Consider the following 20,557-nt stretch of genomic DNA (forward strand, 5'->3'; position numbering starts at 1 on the left):
TACATTTTTCACTAAATACATAAATTTTAAAAAATGCAAAACATTCTGTTTTATGCTTGTTTATATACTCATCATCATTCTTCTGAGTCAGTCAAAGGGCCAAACAAAAACGACTCAGAGGCCAGAGTTGGCCTATAGGCTCCCAGTTGCGTAGGTTTGTTCTACACCTTTATCTGACCACCAAGTTACCTTTTGTCTTGTGGGGGGACCAATTGTCCATCCACACACTATGTAAGTAACTCTCAGGAGTTTAAGAATTTAAATATACTGGTATAGTAATCACCCAGAACAGGCTTAACCAAGCAGCTCAATTACAGTAACATAGTGCACCTAACTTTGGTGCCTTTTGGACCCTTCATGGTAAATTTTTATAAATAACTTCTTAATTATTGTACTTTTGCTTCATGGATTATATTTTTGTTAACTTATACAAGAGGCCTACTTGAAGTTTGGAAGGGACTTTTATATAACCCGTTCACACATGGTGACATATTTGGCATCATTAGGGTCTTTCCTCGTCAGTGCACAGTGACGCCTTTAGCGTCATAAAACCATAATATATTAGCCCCCCCAAAGAAGTTTTCAGTTGATTTGCGTCATTTTTGGAGGCGTCATAGCTTGCCTGGCTCTTGTCACAAGTAATGAGCTGGCAACAGTGGGTCCCAGTACCCTCGACAGCACAGACAGGGTTTTCAGTACCAAATGAGTTGTGAGTGGGGAAGGTAGTGCATGGTCTTGTCCCTTTAAATCTCCTCTTTTACCCTCGTCCTGGCTGTGCGACATATTTCAATATACCAATAGTGCTTATGTATAGTTTGAGGGCACTCATGTGATTAGATTTGGTGTTCCCAATAGGAAATTAAGTGTTTGTGAAGCGTTCCTGGTCATTATCAGCCGTTGGCCCAACGAAGATTGTGCTACTATTTCTAATCAACTACACTACCTCAACCCTGCACCAAATGTGAGTATTCGACTATAAATATAGCGACAGTGAATCGTGTGAATATAGTGTGCATACCTAGTGTACAAGGAATTGGTGAAATACGTGTAGCAGCTTAGTGGGAGGCGGGGAAACCACCCTAGTCACAACACAGCATGGGTACACCATAGTTTTTTTTTTTTTTTTTCAAAAAACTATGAGGCGTAGGAGAACGCTGATTATATTATGTGAAAGCTCATGACATTCTGCATAAGATGATGAAATAAAAACATAACACTTCCAAGAAAAGTTCATCGCTAGAGCTCCCCGAATAAAAACTCGGTTGTCTGTTGGAAAAATGTTTTACTTTTTCGCCTATTACTCGAAAACCATACCTCCTACCAAAATGCCAACTATCCCATTTGAAAGCTAATAAAATTCTCTTTCAAATGACAGTATAACATGTAGAGATATGTTAGTAACCATTTGAACTATGATGTTGGGAAGTGAGATGAATGTTCCCAAATGTTTATTCACACCACCCTAATTACATATCCGGCAAGCTTGCCCCCAACGCATGGGTTTCGTTCCAAGCGTGGCCCGTTCAGCACGAAACCGCATAAGTTTTAATTACTCCTTATTTTTCTCCCTGGACCCCCTAAATGTGATGTTTTGCTGTTATCTGCCATTGGTAATCAATATGAAGCACTTTAAGTGGTTAGAAGGTTTATTTAATGTTATAACTTACAAATACCTGTACAGTACTGCACAGCTAAGCTTAACATACAGATACCGGTACGTAAACACAAGGCAACATTCTGATGCCGATCAGTTTCAGGGCAATTCGCCGTCACAATAATAACAAGACAATTCGCCGTCATTAATGAAGACAGCTGTGGGTGACACTAGAATATAATTCAAATAATAATAAGTATTGATTAATTAATAATAAGTATATTCATAGAATGACAGGGAGTCATCCAGGGTGCGAATTGTCCTGATGGGGAATCGACCATCTTTTGACAGGGAATTGTCTGATGGTGAATTGACTTGACGGCGAATATTCTCGGAAACTGTTCTGACGCCTGTCAGGTAAACTTGTTATAAGACTTTATTTCTTGCTTTAACGTTATTTAACCCTTAGCCACCGGGGTGTAAACCACCGCGGCTCACTCCTCCCTACGGGCGATTTCCAAGATTTTGGGAAAAATACCCTTACTTCAAACTCTCATATCTGACAAACTATAAAATCTAGAGATTCAAATGAAAATTCATAAGACTCACCAACTCTTCCTCTTTCCAATGAAGGTATCCCGAGGTCTCTAGGTGGTCCCATCGATGAGTAAGGAAGAGTTGAAGACGAGTGGTTTTTCACGTTTTGGCGCGCGGGCCACTGGCCATGGCATTGGCCCAGCCGGCTAGCGTTGGCAGTACTGATTGGAGTGGTGATTGTAACACTGCCCGAGCGTCCTTGGAATGCGGAATATTCCACTCATTTTTTCTACTCCTCCTTACTCACCACCGTGAAAATGAGTCATCACCTGTTTCATGTGGCTCACCCAATGATTTACCGCCCACACCACCATGCCACTAAGCCCCGTAGGTGTGTAGGAAAAGAAATATCTCGTCGTTTTTTTGTACTCACGTCTTCCGTAAATAATCATATTTCTCCTTTACAAAGACACTTAGAACTGCACTTTACATCACGATTACGGGTAATTGCCCTTTGACAAGTAAATGCTCTTGCTCTTTCACGCATTATCGTAGAGTATGAGGTAATTATTTGTACTGTAAATCAGACTGCCTTGTACTAATCAGGGTTATAGTGAAAATCATATAAATGTTTCACACAACTAACATTATTTGTACTTCATATCACAGATACACTGATGCTCATATTTGGCACAGTCCCCCTGAGTATTGAATGAAATAATTTAGGTATACCGAAGCAGGTATTGTTCATTGTGGCTCACTCACAAGTGGTTTTCTTTCATGTAACAGGTAAGCAAACTCAAGGTATATCCAATAATTTTCTAACCAATATCCAATAAACAGTATCAGCTCCTGTATTGAACTTACTCTAAATCACTTATATGCACTTGCAGAACATATAAAAGACTTATATCCTAGCACTTTCTATAATTCACTTACAAAATCACACATTTCACTCATTTATGAAAATACACAAACTTCTGCACTTCTGTACACTATTTACACTTCCCCACACACCTGCTTAGTACTCATACTACTCCCGAAGGGCCTGGTTGTGGAGAATCTGCCCTTGAAGTGGTAGGCTGTGTGGGGGAGCGCAAGCAGGCGGCGAGAGTGTGGGGGAAACTGCTATGCGGCGTTTTTTTCCACAGATGACCGCCAGGTCCGCGTCACTCTTCTGATGTCCTGGGTCATCTTGCACCTCCTCATCGCCGAAATCATCACTCTTGTAGACTGTCCCTTCCTCCTGGAGAAGTCGGAGAGCCCTCTCTGGCGTCGGAGAGCAAGTAGGGGTTGGAGGGCGAGAGAGCTCACTCTTCACGTGGTAGCTTTTTTTTTTTCTCCTCAGAGGATGTACTCGTGCTGAGTATACGAGAGACAGTACTATCAAGGGCACGTCCTATGGCACTATCACTAAGCCCGTTACCTGGCAATAAGGGCGGAACTTTCGTGGGGATTGATGAGGCAATCGGCCTTTCATGCGGTGGAACAGAATCGGACGATGTCAAGGAAGGAAGATGATGTGGCTCCTCTCGCTACCACTGCCAAGTACAAACTGAACAGCGCAACCGCAGGGTACCTGGGGGGCCTACCTACCCCATAGGTATCACAGAAAATGGTAGTGTAATATAACAGTGGCGGGAAGATGAGTGCGGTATAGCAAGGCAACCGGCGGCCCTCTGCGCCCTCAATCCTGTCGTGCATACACGTCAGCCGGCAGATAAGGGTTAATAGTACAGTACTTTAACTTGCACATAAACTTACCAGAACAGTAATGTAAATATCTAACTTACAAATACAGTACTGTGGGAGGCAGTACACCGAATCACATGATCACGTGATCAAAACAAACCGTGCATGCTGCGCTGATGTTCGAGGGTTTGGTCTGTCAAAGGTCTCTCTTGTGTAAATTTATAGTTTTCATAATGGTTCTACTCGTACCCTCCTCAGGTAGAGCCAGGTCTCTGAGACCCTCCCCCCCAGTTTGTTAGGTAAACTACCTTTTAAACACCTGGGAACCCTGTACCCCCCAATAGCTGCCTGGCTTTTTGTACGCATGTAAGAGGTGAAAGGGCAATTTTGAACTCCTCTCCGTTTCTAGTGTCTGGGGGGGGGGGGGCTCTCAGAGACCCGGCTCTACCTGAGCAGGGTGCTTTATTTTGTTCCCTGATTGCAAATAAGGTCGCAGCTTCAGGCTCCCCAACATCACACCATGAAGCTCCATGATGCTACTGCCAGTTGCACCACACAAAGTTACAATCAGATGTTGTTTTCATTTTTTCCCAGAATATTTAAAAAAGGACCTTTTTTTTTTTTTTTTTTTTTTTTTTTTTTTTTTTTTAATAGGTAAAAATATATAATGAATTAAAAAATTAAGTTTATTCACATGGCTGTATTGCATATACATTGAAGAATGTCATACCATGTTTGGATCTGTCATAAATAAAACAAAAGTGTGTTTTCTGACCTTGTTTCTGACCTGGGTCTGGTAGACCCAGGTCTACCTGAGGCTAAAGGGTGGACAGAGGTCTACCTGAGGAGGGTTAATCTCATGTTGTCTTATACGTATCCCAGCACTTCCCGCATATAATTGCGAGCGCATTCAGCAAGAACGTGTTCGGGGCGAGCTTACTGTAGTGTGTTTTTGTGTGTGTGTGTGTGTGTGTGTTTTTTTTTTTGCTTATCATGTAGAACAAACATTGATGAATAGGCATATGTAGGTTTTGTGACAAAATAAATATGTTTGGGTGATGAAAATAAGCCTAGAATACACTTCTTTGGAGTGCACAGCGGGCGGCAGGGAGAGGGGAGAAAGGCGATGTGTTGTGGAACGCAAAACGTATTGAAAATTATTGTGAACGAAAGGGTTAAATTGCTTTACTTTCACCCTCACCCGTTTCATTCTTAAATGGTATGCATTTGTGTTGCCGACAGTGACAACTAGTAAAAGGAAGAGCTTTCCCAGAAATGCAGCAGGTGGTAGCCAGTTGCTGCCATCTGTGTGGTGAGAGGTTTAATGTTGCATGTGATCCATGAGTTCTTCCATTATTATTTGACCATTCATACGTATCTCTTTGGCTTCTGTGCCTCAAAACTGGATCATAAAGAGCTCAGAAGTGAGGATATTGTTCCATTAGTGGCCCTGAAGAAGTCAGGAAAAAGTCATAAGGAAATAGCAGTGGTACCAGACGTAGGCAGCTTAGTATCTAGAGATGGGTCAGCCCTTGCACTGCAAAGACATGTTCCCTAATTTTTGTAAGGAAACCAATATCCACCCAAATCCGAAGAAGAGAAGTTCATCTGACCCCTCTGGTTACAGACCAAGTGCTATCACATCTCTTGGCAGAGTATTTGAGATTGTAATTAATAAGCACATAGTTAAACATCTTTCATCCAACAACTTGGTTTGTGATAGGACAGTATGGTTCTTGCCACGAAAGATCCACTGCTGATGTACTCAATCTCTTGACTCATGCCATCCATCAGTCAATTGACCAACGTGGAGAAACTCACGTAGTAGCCCTTGATATTTCTAAAGCTTTTGACAGAGTTTGGGACCGTTCCCTGATATCCAAACTCCCTTCCTATGGCCTATTATCTTTTGTTCCTCTGATTTCCTCATATTTAGTGACAGAAAGATAATAGTAGGTGATGTATATTCCAGTTCCCGCTCAGTTAATGCTGGCATGTCGCAAAGATCAGTTCTGGCTCTAACCCTTTTCCTAATTCATATTAATGATCTCTTACCTGTCACCCATTATCCCATCCATTCATATCCGGATGACACAACACTTCACAGTTCATTCACACTTAAGCACCCATTCACGAAGTTTAATATCTCAGACTCACAACTCAGTACAGCAATCTCCATAAGTCATGACTTAACAAAAATCACTGAATGGGGACAAAATAACAATGTCTCATTCATTGCTAGGAAAACCAGATATGAACATTTTACAAATAGACAGATATTGCCGAGTTCCTATATTACCTTCAATGCTACTGATATTCTTATCTCTAAAAGTATTGAAATTCTCGGTGTTTCACTTAACTGCCCTCAGCTGGACATCTCATGTTAGATCACTTGCTAAAACCACTTCATAGACACTTGGATTATTGTACTGATCCATAACTTCTTCATTGATGAGCAGCTAGCTATAATTTATAAGAGTTATGTGTGCTGTCAGCTGGAATATTGCTTACCCTTGTGGAATGGATGTGTAGAAGTTGCACTAAAAGAGCTAGACAACATTCAAAACAAAGCTGTTAAGAATTATTAATAACACTACTATTACAAATGAACTACCTCCCCTACAGGTAAGAAGGAATGTTGCCTCCCTTGCATTACAGTATTATACAGATACTTTTATAGCAAATGCTCAGATGAAGTTGCATCCATTGTGCCACCTCTCCACGCCTTCCCTCATGCTACACGGCCATCTGGTAGCGTTTATGACTATTGTCACACTGCCATATAGCAGAACTTCAGCCTGTCAGAATTCTTTTATTCCCCAAATTGCATCTTTTTGGAACTCGCATCCCCAGAGTGGTTTCCCCAAAATTCAACCTACGGCTGTTCAAGTCCAACTGTTACAGATTTTTTATGAATGGAGGACACCTGTAATCTGGTGTATGGATTATTATTATTTCTTTTCATTCATTTGTTTCTCCTTCCTCCATTGTTATTTTTAAAAAAAATGTCGGGGAGGGGGCATGTCTTGACAGTACAGTACTGTACTGTGTGTCATTACTGTAAACACATTGTATATGTTTACAGAGTAACACGAGCCAGTGATGAAGGTGTTGGAGATACTGGTGTTAGCTGGAAGTCTTCTCCAGTGGGCATCTGCCTCATTCATCACAATCACCTTTGACGGCTCACATTACAAGATTGTTAATGGCTCTGCAGCTAACTGGGCTGCTCAGGGTCGCTTCAAGGACAACACATTTGTAGATGGGTCAGTGTTATATGAGCCAAGTATTTTCAGTGTCAGTTAAGATAATCATGCTTTTAAAAAGATTTAGTTATAACTTTGTATTATAATCGACCAAGTTGTTGCATTTCTGTTTGTGTTAAGTCGATATTTACATATGTGCACCTTATCTGTGTACCACCAGGGTAACTTTCCCATGGGGAGAGGCCAGAACAGTAGTCCCCAAGCTGCTATATCATTACAAAATCCCTTTCCTTTTCAGATGCTCTACTTTCTTGTTATCGTGGTTCACTTATACAATTGGCCCTTGCATTTTGCAGCCAGTATGTTAGCAGAGCTTACTTTGGGCATGAGAACCATGTAGGCAGACCCTTTCACCTTGTTTTAATAAAGCTAATGCTTTAAAAAAATCTCTAGTCTGACCCTCACTTTCCAAGCAAAAAGCATATAAGAGTACTCCCTTAATTATCCAATGTAATAGAGCCAAAGGCATGTCCGGGTAGTGGCAATATCCAGATAATGAACAATATCTGCCCAACTGTACCCTGACCCTACCTATACCCTGTCACGGTTTTTTTTTAAATATCATGGGATTTTTAAAATAAATGCTAATAATATTATTTGATACTAATGTTCAATAATATTGAAGAGCAAGGACAATGATCGTCTTGCTACATCAAGCAACGATTACTTTATGCTGGCTTGCGCACGATTCTCTAAGAACGAGAATTTATAAACTTTCTCAACAGTACACAGCAGATACTAATTACTCACAAATGCTGAATTAGTACTGTTAGCCTCTGGAGAAAGTTACTTCACCCCTGACAATAAATAACTAATACTAATAATAATATCAGGTTCTTGCTGATGCATAACTCTTAGGAGGCACAACGGATTTTAAGTTTAATACACAAAAGTGGCCTAAGTACCAGTTATGAAAGGCAAACGTTTATGCAAGCTAGGAGCTATAAGAGGAATAAACTTAACTGCGGAGAAATGAAACAAGAGTTTACATTACATTAAGCTCAAGCAAAAGAACTGTTAAATTTATTGATTACAAAATAAATTTAACGTTACAACTCAAAATCAAATTAATGAGATCGCACTCACTCACTCACTCGAGCTAAATCCTTACGCCTAGGAAAAACACCTTAACTAAGCTCTTAAAACTAGGATAATACAAAAAGGAAATACTAGTCGATGAATGCTGTGTATCACCCAGGGGGTGGGAGCTCTGGGTAACTGTATTAGTGGAGCTTGGGTGCTAGCTGACCTCTCCTCTCACACTTCTTGAGCACAGGATCTCTCTCCGTCACAGCAACAACTGGACTGAGTAAGTCGTGGGAAAAAAGGGGGCAGTAGGCCGCATTTTTTAACGGTCGAGTGAGCGAAACGCGCCCAAAACAAATCGCTCAGTGGAAGCGCTAATGTCTCACACAGAGACGATCACGTATGACAACGAAAAATTGATTTGACAAAGCTTCCGTCCGAATGAGCGGTTAACTGAACGATAAACAGTGAGTTTTCCACTAATAGTTCGTGGCTTCTCACAAAAGAGAAATGTCGCGAATTTGATTCGTGACATTACGCCCCTACAAAATTAAATTTTTTCCTTATGGGAAAAAATTTGTGGATATATATATATATGTACACATCCTAACTCATTCACACAAGATTCACACTGTGGTGTGTGTGCTATCCTGCTACAGGAGAAAGTCGCAGTCGCCAGTGAGCGAAAAAACCTTGTATTTACGTTAATAGAAGCAAGCTTGAGGGAAAAACTCCGTGACGACTGTGAAAATCCTGTACTCAGGTCAAACTGAGCGGAAATTCGCTACATTTACACTGACAACTAATTGTTGTGTAGCGTGGTGTATGTAATACATGGTGTAGGTGTGACAGTTGTAGTGTGACTGTACCTAGGTGTAAAATGACACAATAAATAATAATATGGCGACGACGAAGGCAGAGGAGAAGAGGCAGCAGCGTGCGGCAGACGATCAGCTGGCCAGCACAGCAAAACTGCTACATCCATTGCTGTACCTGCAAAACCAATTGAGGTGGAGCATCAAAAGTGTCAATGAGACAAAATTTTATTATGTTACAATTACTCTCTCTGCCTAGCAGTCAGTGCTACGATGTACATTCGAGGTCGCCATTAATTATAGCACATGATTATGGTCGGCAAGTTGAGAATCCCTGTGCAAACTCGGGTCTTCCATAGCCTCGAACTGCACATGGGTCCTCAACCTGTGCCTTAACCTACAGTACTTATATTAATATTGGGAAGCTGAGAATCCTTGTGCAAACTCGGGTCTTCCATAGCCTCAAGTCGCCTCTGCGGAGTTCTCACTTCCCCCTTAACCTACAGTACTTATATTAATACGGGGAGCTGAGAATCCTTGTGCAAACTCGGGTCTTCCATAGCCTCGAGTCGCCTCTGCGGAGTTCTCTCTCGAACATCCCCCTTAACCTACAGTACTTATATTAGTATCGGGGAGCTGAGAATCCTTGTGCAAACTCGGGTCTTCCATAGCCTCAAGTCGCCTCTGCGGAGTTCTCACTTCCCCCTTAACCTACAGTACTTATATTAATACCGGGGAGCTGAGAATCCTTGTGCAAACTCGGGTCTTCCATAGCCTCGAGTCGCCTCTGCGGAGTTCTCTCTCGAACTTCCCCCTTAATCTACAGTACTTATATTAGTATCGGGGAGCTGAGAATCCTTGTGCAAACTCGGGTCTTCCATAGCCTCGAGTCACCTCTCAACTTCCCCCTTAACTTACAGTACATAATATGTATGTACAAGCCCTGGACATAATGTGTCCTATGGGGCCAATGGGCAAGACGGCAGGTCTGCACCCACTTCACCACTATCCTGTCTCTCAACTGACTCAGAGATTACAGGTGTGGTTATGAACGGCACAGGAAGGACATATCCCTGATTAGTGGTGTTACTTTGACACACTGCAGGAACAGACAAAACTATCTATGTCCCGTCCCATCCCTGGCCAGAAAAAGTCAGCTCGGATACGGCCCTGGGTCTTCCTTTTGTCCATGTGACCTCCTGAGGCTGAACAATGACCCCATTCTAACACTGCTTGGCGGTACTTGGCGGGGACGACAACTGCAGTCGAACCTCGCCCTCGGGTGTTCGTGACTCACGGTAGAGCCGTCCTTGTTTGCGAAGGAACTTGGCTCGACCTCCCCGTGAATACTTTATCACTTGACCCTTTTGTTTGTTCCGCACGGCAGCAATTGTTGGGTCAGAATGTTGTTCTTGCACAACAAGTTGACTACACATTAGATCTTGCAGCGATTCAATGATCACTGGGGTGACACAGTCTGGAGCCTCAGTCATGGCTCGTGTTACCGCAGCAGCCGAAGTCTGGGTGGCGTCATCACCGGAGCAACTATCCTTGACTCCGTGAATATTGCCAATGATGAGGTCAAATAAAGGTCTGGCATGACAACTGCGAGTGTCATACCAGTATAAAATGGAGATGCCACCTGGATACATGCCTCAGGGAACAATCTCACTGATCCATCAATAAGCTTTGCATGGATCTGTCGACCTGTATACTGCTCAGGCCGAACTAGACTCTGCTTGACAGAGCAACCTGAGGAACCATTGTCTCTCAGGACCTTCACAGGAATGTCTCCCACAAACCCTGGCTGAACAAGGAAGGTACTGTCACCTGTGGGAGGGCCTGTGGAGGAAGCAGCAAGCCACTCATGAGGCTGCTGAATTGATGCGGCAAACATTGTGCCTTGAGGGTTATGTTGGGAAGATGGAACATTGGCCATCTGTGGAGGGGGGTTCACTGTCACTGTGGGACTAGTGAACTGTGGGGGAGTACCCATACTGGTAGGGACGTGACCACCGTGCTGCTGCTGAGGAATGAAGGCTGCATTCGCTTCCTGCCTCTTTTGAGCTGGTGGTGAAAAAGTTTGTCCCGACGGTCGGTTGCATGGCTGATACTGCTGCTGGTTAGGGTACTTGTTGTATCTCTTCCACTCAGGTTTCTGAGTGGTTTGCCCCTGGTCCTTCCACTGCGGTTTTGGACCTTGGCCATTACCCTGAGAACGGCCTTGGTGCTGGGATTCAGTCTGAGACGGCTTCCCAGACTTGGCAGTATCTTTTCTGCTCCAGGTGTTTTGCTTACGAGTTTGATACCCGTATGCAGTAAAGAATGCGTCAGCCTTTTCTGCCATTTGGCTGGCATCTTTCACCTGGCAGATCTTAAGCTGTGCTATGAGCTCAGCAGGCCACAACCTCTCTAGCTGTGTACGCAGCATAAGGTCAATTATCCCCTCACGCGTGGAAGGAGTTTCATCTTTCTCCATCCACTCATTTAAGTAAGCTGTGAGACGATCAAGGAACTGAACAGCTGTCTCCTTGTCTAGGAGACGAGCTCGCATGAACTGAACTTTGGCGTCGTCTACTGTGAGACCATACGCCTTGATGAGTGCAGCTTTCATCATCTCGTACGTGAGATTGTCTCCACGAATTCTGTGGAGAATATCGAGGGCAGGGCCCTCAAATAAACTAAGAAATTGGATCCGCTTAGCTGCCTCATCCAGTTGATACATGTCTGCCATGTCCTCAAAACGAGCTATGTATGGCTTGATTCGCTCGCTTTCTTTGTATGAAGGAAGCTTGATGCGTGGGGTCGCCAGGACATATGCAGGGGAAACGCTCGTGGAACTTGGACCAACTGCACCAGACGTGTCTGAAGCCAAGGAATCTCGCTGGAGCTTCAGCACTTCAAGTTCATGTTTTTCTCGTGCCTCACGTTCGGCACGCTCGTATTCGCATTGTTCTCGCCCGCGTTCATGTCGTTCACGCTCGTATTCGCGCTCTTTCTCACGCTGCTCTTGTTCATATGCACGCTCTCTTTCACGTTGCTCACGCTGTTCTCGCTCGTATTCGCGCTGAATCTTACGCTCTTCACGGGCATCATTCTCGCGCTGCTGCTCCTGATTATGCCGTGAGAGTATATACTCTTTAATTTCGGTTGGGTCTGTAAGACCCATATCTTTGGCTTCCTGTAAAAATATGGTGGTAGCCATGACGCTAATTTACTAAGCAAACCGAAACTGAGTACTGACTGCTTCGCAAACGAATGCTAAAGACACAAGTAAAGAGTACAGACACAAGCTAGTGGTGACCAGTCTTATCTAATTAACTGGAAAAGAATAAATCAAAAATGTAAATGACTGGGAAGACTCAATAATAAACACAGTGGGTACGGCGACTTCCCAGGAGCGAATAAAATCGTCTGGCGTTACCAAGAATAAACTAAATAGAGTTAAGTACTCTGTGGATTGATAAAGCAAAAATTCACTTGCTAAATTAACGGTAAACACCAGTAAACTTGTGCCTATAAACTTTAATTATAAATACCTAAATATGAATGAGTGAGTACTATCTCGTGAATAGCTTTAGAGCTAGGAGTTAATATCCTGGAATGAGGTCGCCAATTGTCACGAGGTTTTTTATAATAATACAGGGTTTTTATAGTAAATGCTAAATATTAATATGATAATAATATTCAATAATATTGAAGAGCAAGGACAATGATCGTCTTGCTACATCAAGCAACGATTACTTTACGCTGGCTTGCGGACGATTCTCTAAGAACGAGAATTTATAAACTTTCTCAACAGTACACAGCAGAGACTAATTACTCACAAATGCTGAATTAGTACTGTTAGCCTCTGGAGAAAGTTACTTCACCCCTGACAATAAATAACTAATACTAATAATAATATCAGGTTCTTGCTGATGCTTAACTCCTAGGAGGCACAACGGATTTTAAGTTTAATACACAAAAGTGGCCTAAGTACCAGTTATGAAAGGCAAACGTTTATGCAAGCTAGGAGCTATAAGAGAAATAAACTTAACTGTGGAGAAATGAAACAAGAGTTTACATTACATTAAGCTCAGGCAAAAGAACTGTTAAATTTATTGATTACAAAATAAATTTAACGTAACAACTCAAAATCAAATTAATGAGATCGCACTCACTCACTCACTCGAGCTAAATCCTTACGCCTAGGAAAAACACCTTAACTAAGCTCTTAAAACTAGGATAATACAAAAAGGAAATACTAGTCGATGAATGCTGTGTATCACCCAGGGGGTGGGAGCTCTGGGTAACTGTACTAGTGGAGCTTGGGTGCTAGCTGATCTCTCCTCTCACACTTCTTGAGCACAGGACCTCTCTCTGTCACAGCAACAACTGGACTGAGTAAGTTGTGGGAAAAAAGGGGACAGTAGGCCGCATTTTTTAACGGTCGAGTGAGTGAAACGCGCCCAAAACAAATCGCTCAGTGGAAGCGCTAATGTCTAACACAGAGACGATCACGTATGACAACGAAAAATTGATTTGACAAAGCTTCCGTCCGAATGAGTGGTTAACTGAACGATAAACAGTGAGTTTTCCACTAATAGTTCGTGGCTTCTCACAAAAGAGAAATGTCGCGAATTTGATTCGTGACATACCCAACCTCCAGTGTATATCTGACCTATTTGTACAATACCTCTGCTTATTTTTGCAGTGTTTTCTGGCTGTTCAGACATATTTAGACATCAAAACACACAAAGGAATATAAAAAATATTAAACACCAAGAAAGCCATAAAAAAATAACATTGAAAACCAAAAAACACCCTGCCTATACACTACTGTATATACAGTATCCATCCTAATTTTGGCGCTGTTTTCATGTCAGTCTGTCATATTTAGTCAACAAAACACATAGTAATATCCAAAGTAAATGCTAAACACCAAGAAAACCATGCAACAAAAAGAAGAAGAAAAAAAGAAGCCTGCCTATATGTACAGTACCCCTCCAGATTTTGGCAGTGTTTTCCAATCTATCTCTCTATCTATCTATTGCCAGATGCCTTAATCCCATAAGGGGTGGCCACAAACAAATCGCCTCTATGTCGCCTGTTTCCCCCCCCCCCCATTTCACCGCCCTGCTCCCAGCTCACATCACATAGGAATATCCAAAGTAAATGCTAAACACCAAGAAAATCATGCAACAAAAGAAGAAGAAAAGAAAAAGCCCTGCCTATATGTACAGTACCCCTCCAAATTTTGGCAGTGTTTTCCAGTCTGTCTATCTATCTATTGCCAGATGCCCTAATCCCATAAGAGGTGGCCACAAACAAATTGCCTCCATGTTGCCCTGTCCACCCCCATTTCACTGCCCTGCTCCCAGCTCACACCCCCCTCTCTCATATACCTCTCCATTCCCTCTCTCCATCTCATCCATGGATTCCCCCTCCCTCTCCCCTCCTTCACCTCACTCACATACACTCTCCTCATCAGTCTCTCATTCTCCATCTTCTCCACATGGACAAACCACCTCATTGTGTTTCTCCTAACGCATCCTCTCATATCCATATCCACACCACAACGCTCCTTCACTTCCTCATTTGTCAGTCTGTCTCTCCATGTGACTCCACATGCTTCTGTCAAATAACTCATTTCCACTGGTCTCACTCTTGACTTGTGTCTCTCCAACAAGGTCCAAGCTTCACTTCCATACTTTAGAGTTGGTATCACAATACTGTCATGCAGTAACTTTTTCACTTCCATGCTCACTTCCTTGTTTCTTATCACTGCTTTCAGAGAACCAGCAACCTTTCTTCCTTGTTGTACCCTTACAAGCACTTCGCCCTCTAAACTTTCATCCTTACTCATCACACTACCCAAGTACAGTACTTAACTCCTAAAGTCCACAAATCTCCATGCCCGACAGTCACTTTGGCCGCAAAAAGGCATCAATTTTTCAGCTTTCACCAAGGTAAAATTTTCTCTTACCGATTTGAAGGGCTTGAATTTACACACCTGAAAATGCCAGTCTCAATCCCACAGGCCTGATGGTTACCGCACAATTAACTGTCAACTATTATAATAGTTACCCATCGTGTCTGAACGAAAATAGGAAAATTTTGGCATATACCTATTTTTTGCCGCATAGCCTTACAAGTATCACCCAGATCAATTTGAAACGTGCTCAGGCGTGAAACAAGCTGTATGAGTGTGCATAAAGAAAGGGGGAAAAAATTACCTTTGTATGCAAGATAACAATGAAGAATATCGATTCACTGCATAAGTAAATCAAACAATCATCATCATCATCATCATCCAGACCTCCTTTCCCATGCAAGGGCTGGGTGAGGAGTAGCATTGTCCAGACAGCCCAAATTTGCCCAATCCAATGGGCCACACTTCCATTCACTCACCATTCAAGCCCCCAGAATCCTGGCTCCATCTGATACACCAAAAACAATCACCACGTTCTGTAGCTTTACGTAAACGTATCTGATAGAGTCAGTCCAGACAATGTCACCTTAAAAAGGGGTGCTAAATCCCTGATCATGCGCTTCTCACAACATTCATCCAGCCAGCTCGACGATCTTGTCAGTCCCCAAGCCTCATTGACTTCCAAACTTCTCATCCTCAAACACTCATCCACCATATCCCTCCACCTTCTCCTTGGCCCCCTCACCTCCTTCCATCTTCAGATTCGCTCAGGTACACATTTTTCATCACTCTATCATTGTCCATTCTCTCCACTTGACCATACGATCTCAGTACACTCTCTTTGATTATGGTGTCCACAGCCTTCCTCACTGTCATATCTGTCACGAATCACATTATTTCATATCCTCTCCACTCTCTGTACTCCACATACATTCCTCAGCAGTCCCATCTCCACTGCTGTCACTCTTGACTTTTCATTTTCATGCCACACCATAGTCTCACATTCATATGTTAAAGTTGGTACCAACACTCCTTCATGTACACCTCGTGCAGCTACAACACTCAAGCTTCTGTTTCTTATCAGGGCCTTCATTGCACCAGCTGCTTTCCTTCCTTGTGTCTCTTTGCTTTCCACTTCTTTTGCACATCTTCCTTACATTTCTGTCACTGTACCCAGGTATGCAAACTCTCTCACCAATTCCAATCTCTCTCTCCATTCACTGTAACATCGCACTGGGAGTCACTTTCTCTCTCAGCAATCATCGCTTTACTCTTTTCTACATTTACTCTCAAGGCATGCTGCTCACAGACATCAGCAAAACTCTCCTCTAATCTACTAAGTTCTTGTCCAGTATTTACAAGTAGTACTGCATCATCAGCATACAACAAATTTGAGATATTCCATCCATCAATTCGCCATTCATTACCAATGCCATCCCCCTCTCCATTACACGTGTTTTTACTTCTCTCATCACCCCATCCATGTACAAGTAATCCCTCTACTTTCCAGACGCCCACTTTCCGGACATCCCCACTACTGGACATAATCGTCCCGGGATCCAATATTCCCAAAATGATCCGAAAACCGTAAGAAATTCGAAAAAACGCCCGTAATTTGAACTTGGCGCGCGCGGCGCGGGACAGCTTTGTTGTGGTGCATCATTCCTCCGACATCCACTAGAGCGCCCCTGCATCCTCCCCACTTTCCACCTGTCTCTTGTCGTGAGTGAACACTCGTCGTCATGGCTGCCCATGTGCTCGCTTTTGTGGTGGTGCCTTACCTGCTGCAGGCACTCCTGCTGGTCTCGTGCCTCTCCTTCGTGTGTGTGATGATGGCCCCGCCGCCTGAGAAGAGGAAGAAAGTGGTATTGACTCCTGAGAAGAAGCGGGAGATATTGGAGAAAGTTTAAGCAATGTTGGGTCTGGTTAGTACTTGGATGGGTCACCGCCTGGGAACACCAGATGCTGTTGGCATCCTTACGTGTCAAGTGGGGTTGGTGGAGGATTAGTGCCCCTCCCTGTAAAACATTTAACTCTAAGCCCTTGGCCACCCCATTTGGGATACATGGCATCTGGCAATGAATGAATGAAATGAGATGCGGGATGGTCTTTGTCACGCATCCTCCGTGAGTTCAACCTGGCCTGATCTACTTTGTTTGATATTAAGAGATCCCAAGACAAACTCTTGCAGTACACGGCTGACTTCTCGTCGAAAAGCAAATGCAACATGTAGAGGAAGATGATGTTTACTCCCAAGTTTGCTGAAGTCGACTGCTCCACGTTGATTTGGTATTGACAGCAACCTGCTGCTGGTGTGATGGTACATGGTACGGAGCTGAAGGCTGCTGCTGAGAAGTTCACAAGGCTTCACGACGCCCTAGACTTCAAGGCATCCGAGGGTTGGCTCTTCACGTTTAAGTTACGACATGGCCTTGCCAACCGTAAGTCTCAAGGTGAAGCTTTGGACGCTAACGAGGATGGAGTAGAGGAGTTTTGGCACAAGGTGAAGGGCTTGATCGACAGGGAGGGCCTCACTCTCGGTCAAGTCTACAACGCTGACGAAACTGGTTTATTCTATCGTTCTTTGCGTATGAACACTGTAGCCAAGGAGACGGAAAAGTGTGTACCTGGCCGCATGCTCTCCAAGCAACGGCTATCTGCTTTGTGTTGTGCCAATGCTAACGGCATGCACCGGCTTAAGCCCGTTATTGTTGGCCGTGCAAAGCAGCCTCGGTGTCTTCGTGGGGTGATCGATGTCCTTCCTGTCGTCTGGTACCATTCCTTGAAGGGATGGTTCACAGCCCACATCTTCAAAGACTGGTTCCACCGTCATTTCATCAAGGAGGTCATACATTACCAGACGGAGAAACTGGGAATCCCACGCGACCAAGTAAAGGCCCTCCTTCTCCTCGACAATGCACCTGCCCACCCGTGCGACAAGGAGTTGGTGGCTGAGAATGGCCGCATTAGGTGCATGTTTCTTCCACCTAATACTACTGCTCTCATCCAACCAATGGACCAATGAGTGATCGTGGCAACGAAGCACCTATACCGACGGAAGTTCCTGGACGAGGTAATAGTTGTTCTTGAGGACGAGGACGAGCGCAGGGAGGGACGGGACACCCGAGGCCAGCGGACTTTGGAAAACCTTCACCACCACAACATCAAGTCTGCCATTTACAACTGGGCCAGTGCATGGAAGGAAATCCCTGTCAAGACTCTAGAAAATGGTTGGTCTCGTCTGCTTCTCGGAACGGATGTGGAGCACGATTTCCTAGGTTTTGACGCGGATGACTTCCATGCACATCTGCGTGCGCACGGCGACGATGTTGATGTGGACGAAGTGCGTGAGTGGTTGGATGACGATGAGGGCGACCCTGGGTATCAGACCCTGTCTGATATAGAGATCGCATCTTCAGTTGCAGGTGTCAGTACCCAGCTTAAAGATTCCGACGAGGACGGCGACGATGATGCGGACTCCTCTCAGCATGACACAACTCCAGCCATCCCCAAGCTGAGCGCACTCCGGGAACACATAGAGTTCGTTCTGGACTACCTGGAACACCTGGACTGGGACAGGGAGATGGGGCCCTTGGGACTTGTGGAGGAAGTGCGTGCTTTCAGGCAGCACATCATAAATCGTCAGAATCATCATTCCTTGCATCAATCAGCGATTGACAGCTTTTTCAGGCCTGTGACCCCTGCTGTGCCCAGCCCTGGCTCCACTCCGTTGCCTCCCCAAGACAGGCCCTCATGCTCCGAGCCACAGCCCAGCACATCAGCCACGGTGGATTCACCTCTCGACGTGAGTTTGCGTCTATCTTCTGAGTCGTCTGCAGTGGGTACGCCATCACTACGACCCAGCGATGCACCCCTAGGTCACCTGCCAGCGATACTTTCAGATTCTGACAGTGATTAAACGGCAAGAACTTCTCCACTAGACCACACGGGAATTTAGTGTTGTGCAGTGAAAGAAAAACAGTGCATACAGTATTAAGAAATTAGAAATTTGAGTGAAAAAACAAAATTTTTGGACTAAATTTAACATAGGCAAACTTGTGATTTGTTTTGAAATTGGTTTTAAGAGTGGAAAGACTTAAAGTGCAGAGTGCAACACTTACAATGGAGCATAAGTAAGACAAGAGTGCGCAGTGTGAAGAGAATGGACTTCTGAGTGCGAATGACTAAGTTAAGTGCAAGACTTCATGAACAGTGTACTGCAAAGTGCTTCAGGAAATCCTTCTTACTGTCAGAGTCTGAGAGGAGGCAGTTATTCATCGAGATGGCCATGGACTTGCTGTAAGTAGGCAGAATGTTTCATACTGTACTGTACTGTATTTTCCATACTATACTTACCTCAAACACCTCATATCACTCTTCTATGTCCCTTATTGGTGTGAATATGTTGTGTCTTAGGTGCTATGCATGTGCAGTAGGGAGGTGTTTTTCTGAGTTAGGTTAGGGTCCATAACTACCAGTCCAGGAGCCAGGGACTTGTAAGTACCCAGAATGTTTAATATTGTATAAACCTACCTCAAAAACCTCATTTTATGGTTCTTCTGCATTTATTTCAGTCTTTTATGTCCCTTATTGGTGTGATTTGGGTCTTAAATAGGTGCTATGCATGTCCAGAGGGAGTTGTATAGGTGTTTTTCTGAGTTAGGGTCCATAAGTACAAGTCCAGGAGGCTGGTGCCCACTATCCGGACAGGACCACTTTCCGGACATGCCTTTGGCTCTATTTCGTCGGATAGTGGAGGAATTACTGTATGTATTGAACAACCATGGGGACATCACACACCCATTTTGCACGCCCACACCGATCACAAACCATTCACTTAGATGCCCATTAACCATTACACATGCTTCACTACCATCATAAAAACTCTTAACGGCACTTAGCAGCATACCATCTACATCGTACATGCACAAAACATTCCACAATTCATCTCATTCAATAAGAAAAATGTTTATACATATATTGAAATGTATAAATGAAGAAAAAACATTATGATAATTAAATACAGTAAATGAAATAACTGGATAAAAAGTAAATTGCTTGTCATGTAATATTAGGTTCTGTTTGTATATAATACAGTAAAATACATGTATATGTTATATAAAATGCTAAAAACCTGTATTGATGTGTGTAAATTGTTGAGCAGCAAAAAAAAAAAAAATAATCATAAGTTGCAGGTGCCCTGCAGTGACGAAAGTTTCCCATCGAAAATGATGGAAAATGGGTAAATTATTCAAAGAAACTAAAATTCTTTGGCTAATAGCCATACATAAAATAACTAATAACAAATATACATTCCAATGCATAAAACAGGTTGAGGTTAATAGCTTGTAAGTCAGTGACTCAATGATGTGGTGATAGGCTTGCTTGATTTGGGTGGGAGGTGACAGTCAGACGAGGAACCAATGGGACAGAGGGAAGTGGAGTGGGTGTGGGGGGACCCAGGGAAGTGGAGGGGGGTGGGGGCCTCAAGAGTGAGGGAATATGCCTGCTATACACCCCACAATGGTATAGAGGGGGTATGGGGGATATTTGGGTGGGAGGAGACAGTGTGAGGAGGATCTAATGGGGCAGAGGGAGATGGAGAGATGGTCAGGGGGGAGGGAGGCCTCCCACCACATCAAGGAGGACCAGTCATGCCAGTCGCCACCAGATATTGTTGTTCCCATTTGCATCATCAAAGAGGCATGGTGTG

General features: G+C 43.6%; 1 protein-coding gene across 1 annotated transcript in view; it reads left to right on the top strand.

The window, feature by feature from the left end:
* Positions 1–6,914: 6,914 nt before the first annotated feature.
* The window catches only part of lama (phospholipase B domain containing lamina ancestor), a 242,324-nt gene continuing 228,681 nt past the window's right edge, over positions 6,915–20,557 (top strand). The window contains exon 1 of the mRNA XM_080276085.1: positions 6,915–7,089. Within this exon, the coding sequence (XP_080132211.1) occupies positions 6,926–7,089 (164 nt within the window). The 5' untranslated portion in view covers positions 6,915–6,925. The remainder of the gene's footprint in view (positions 7,090–20,557) is intronic.

This window comes from Coenobita brevimanus, chromosome 64 (assembly GCF_032717465.1).
Source record: "Coenobita brevimanus isolate Jiangsu-jjx chromosome 64, ASM3271746v2, whole genome shotgun sequence".
NCBI classification, from domain to species: domain Eukaryota; kingdom Metazoa; phylum Arthropoda; class Malacostraca; order Decapoda; family Coenobitidae; genus Coenobita; species Coenobita brevimanus.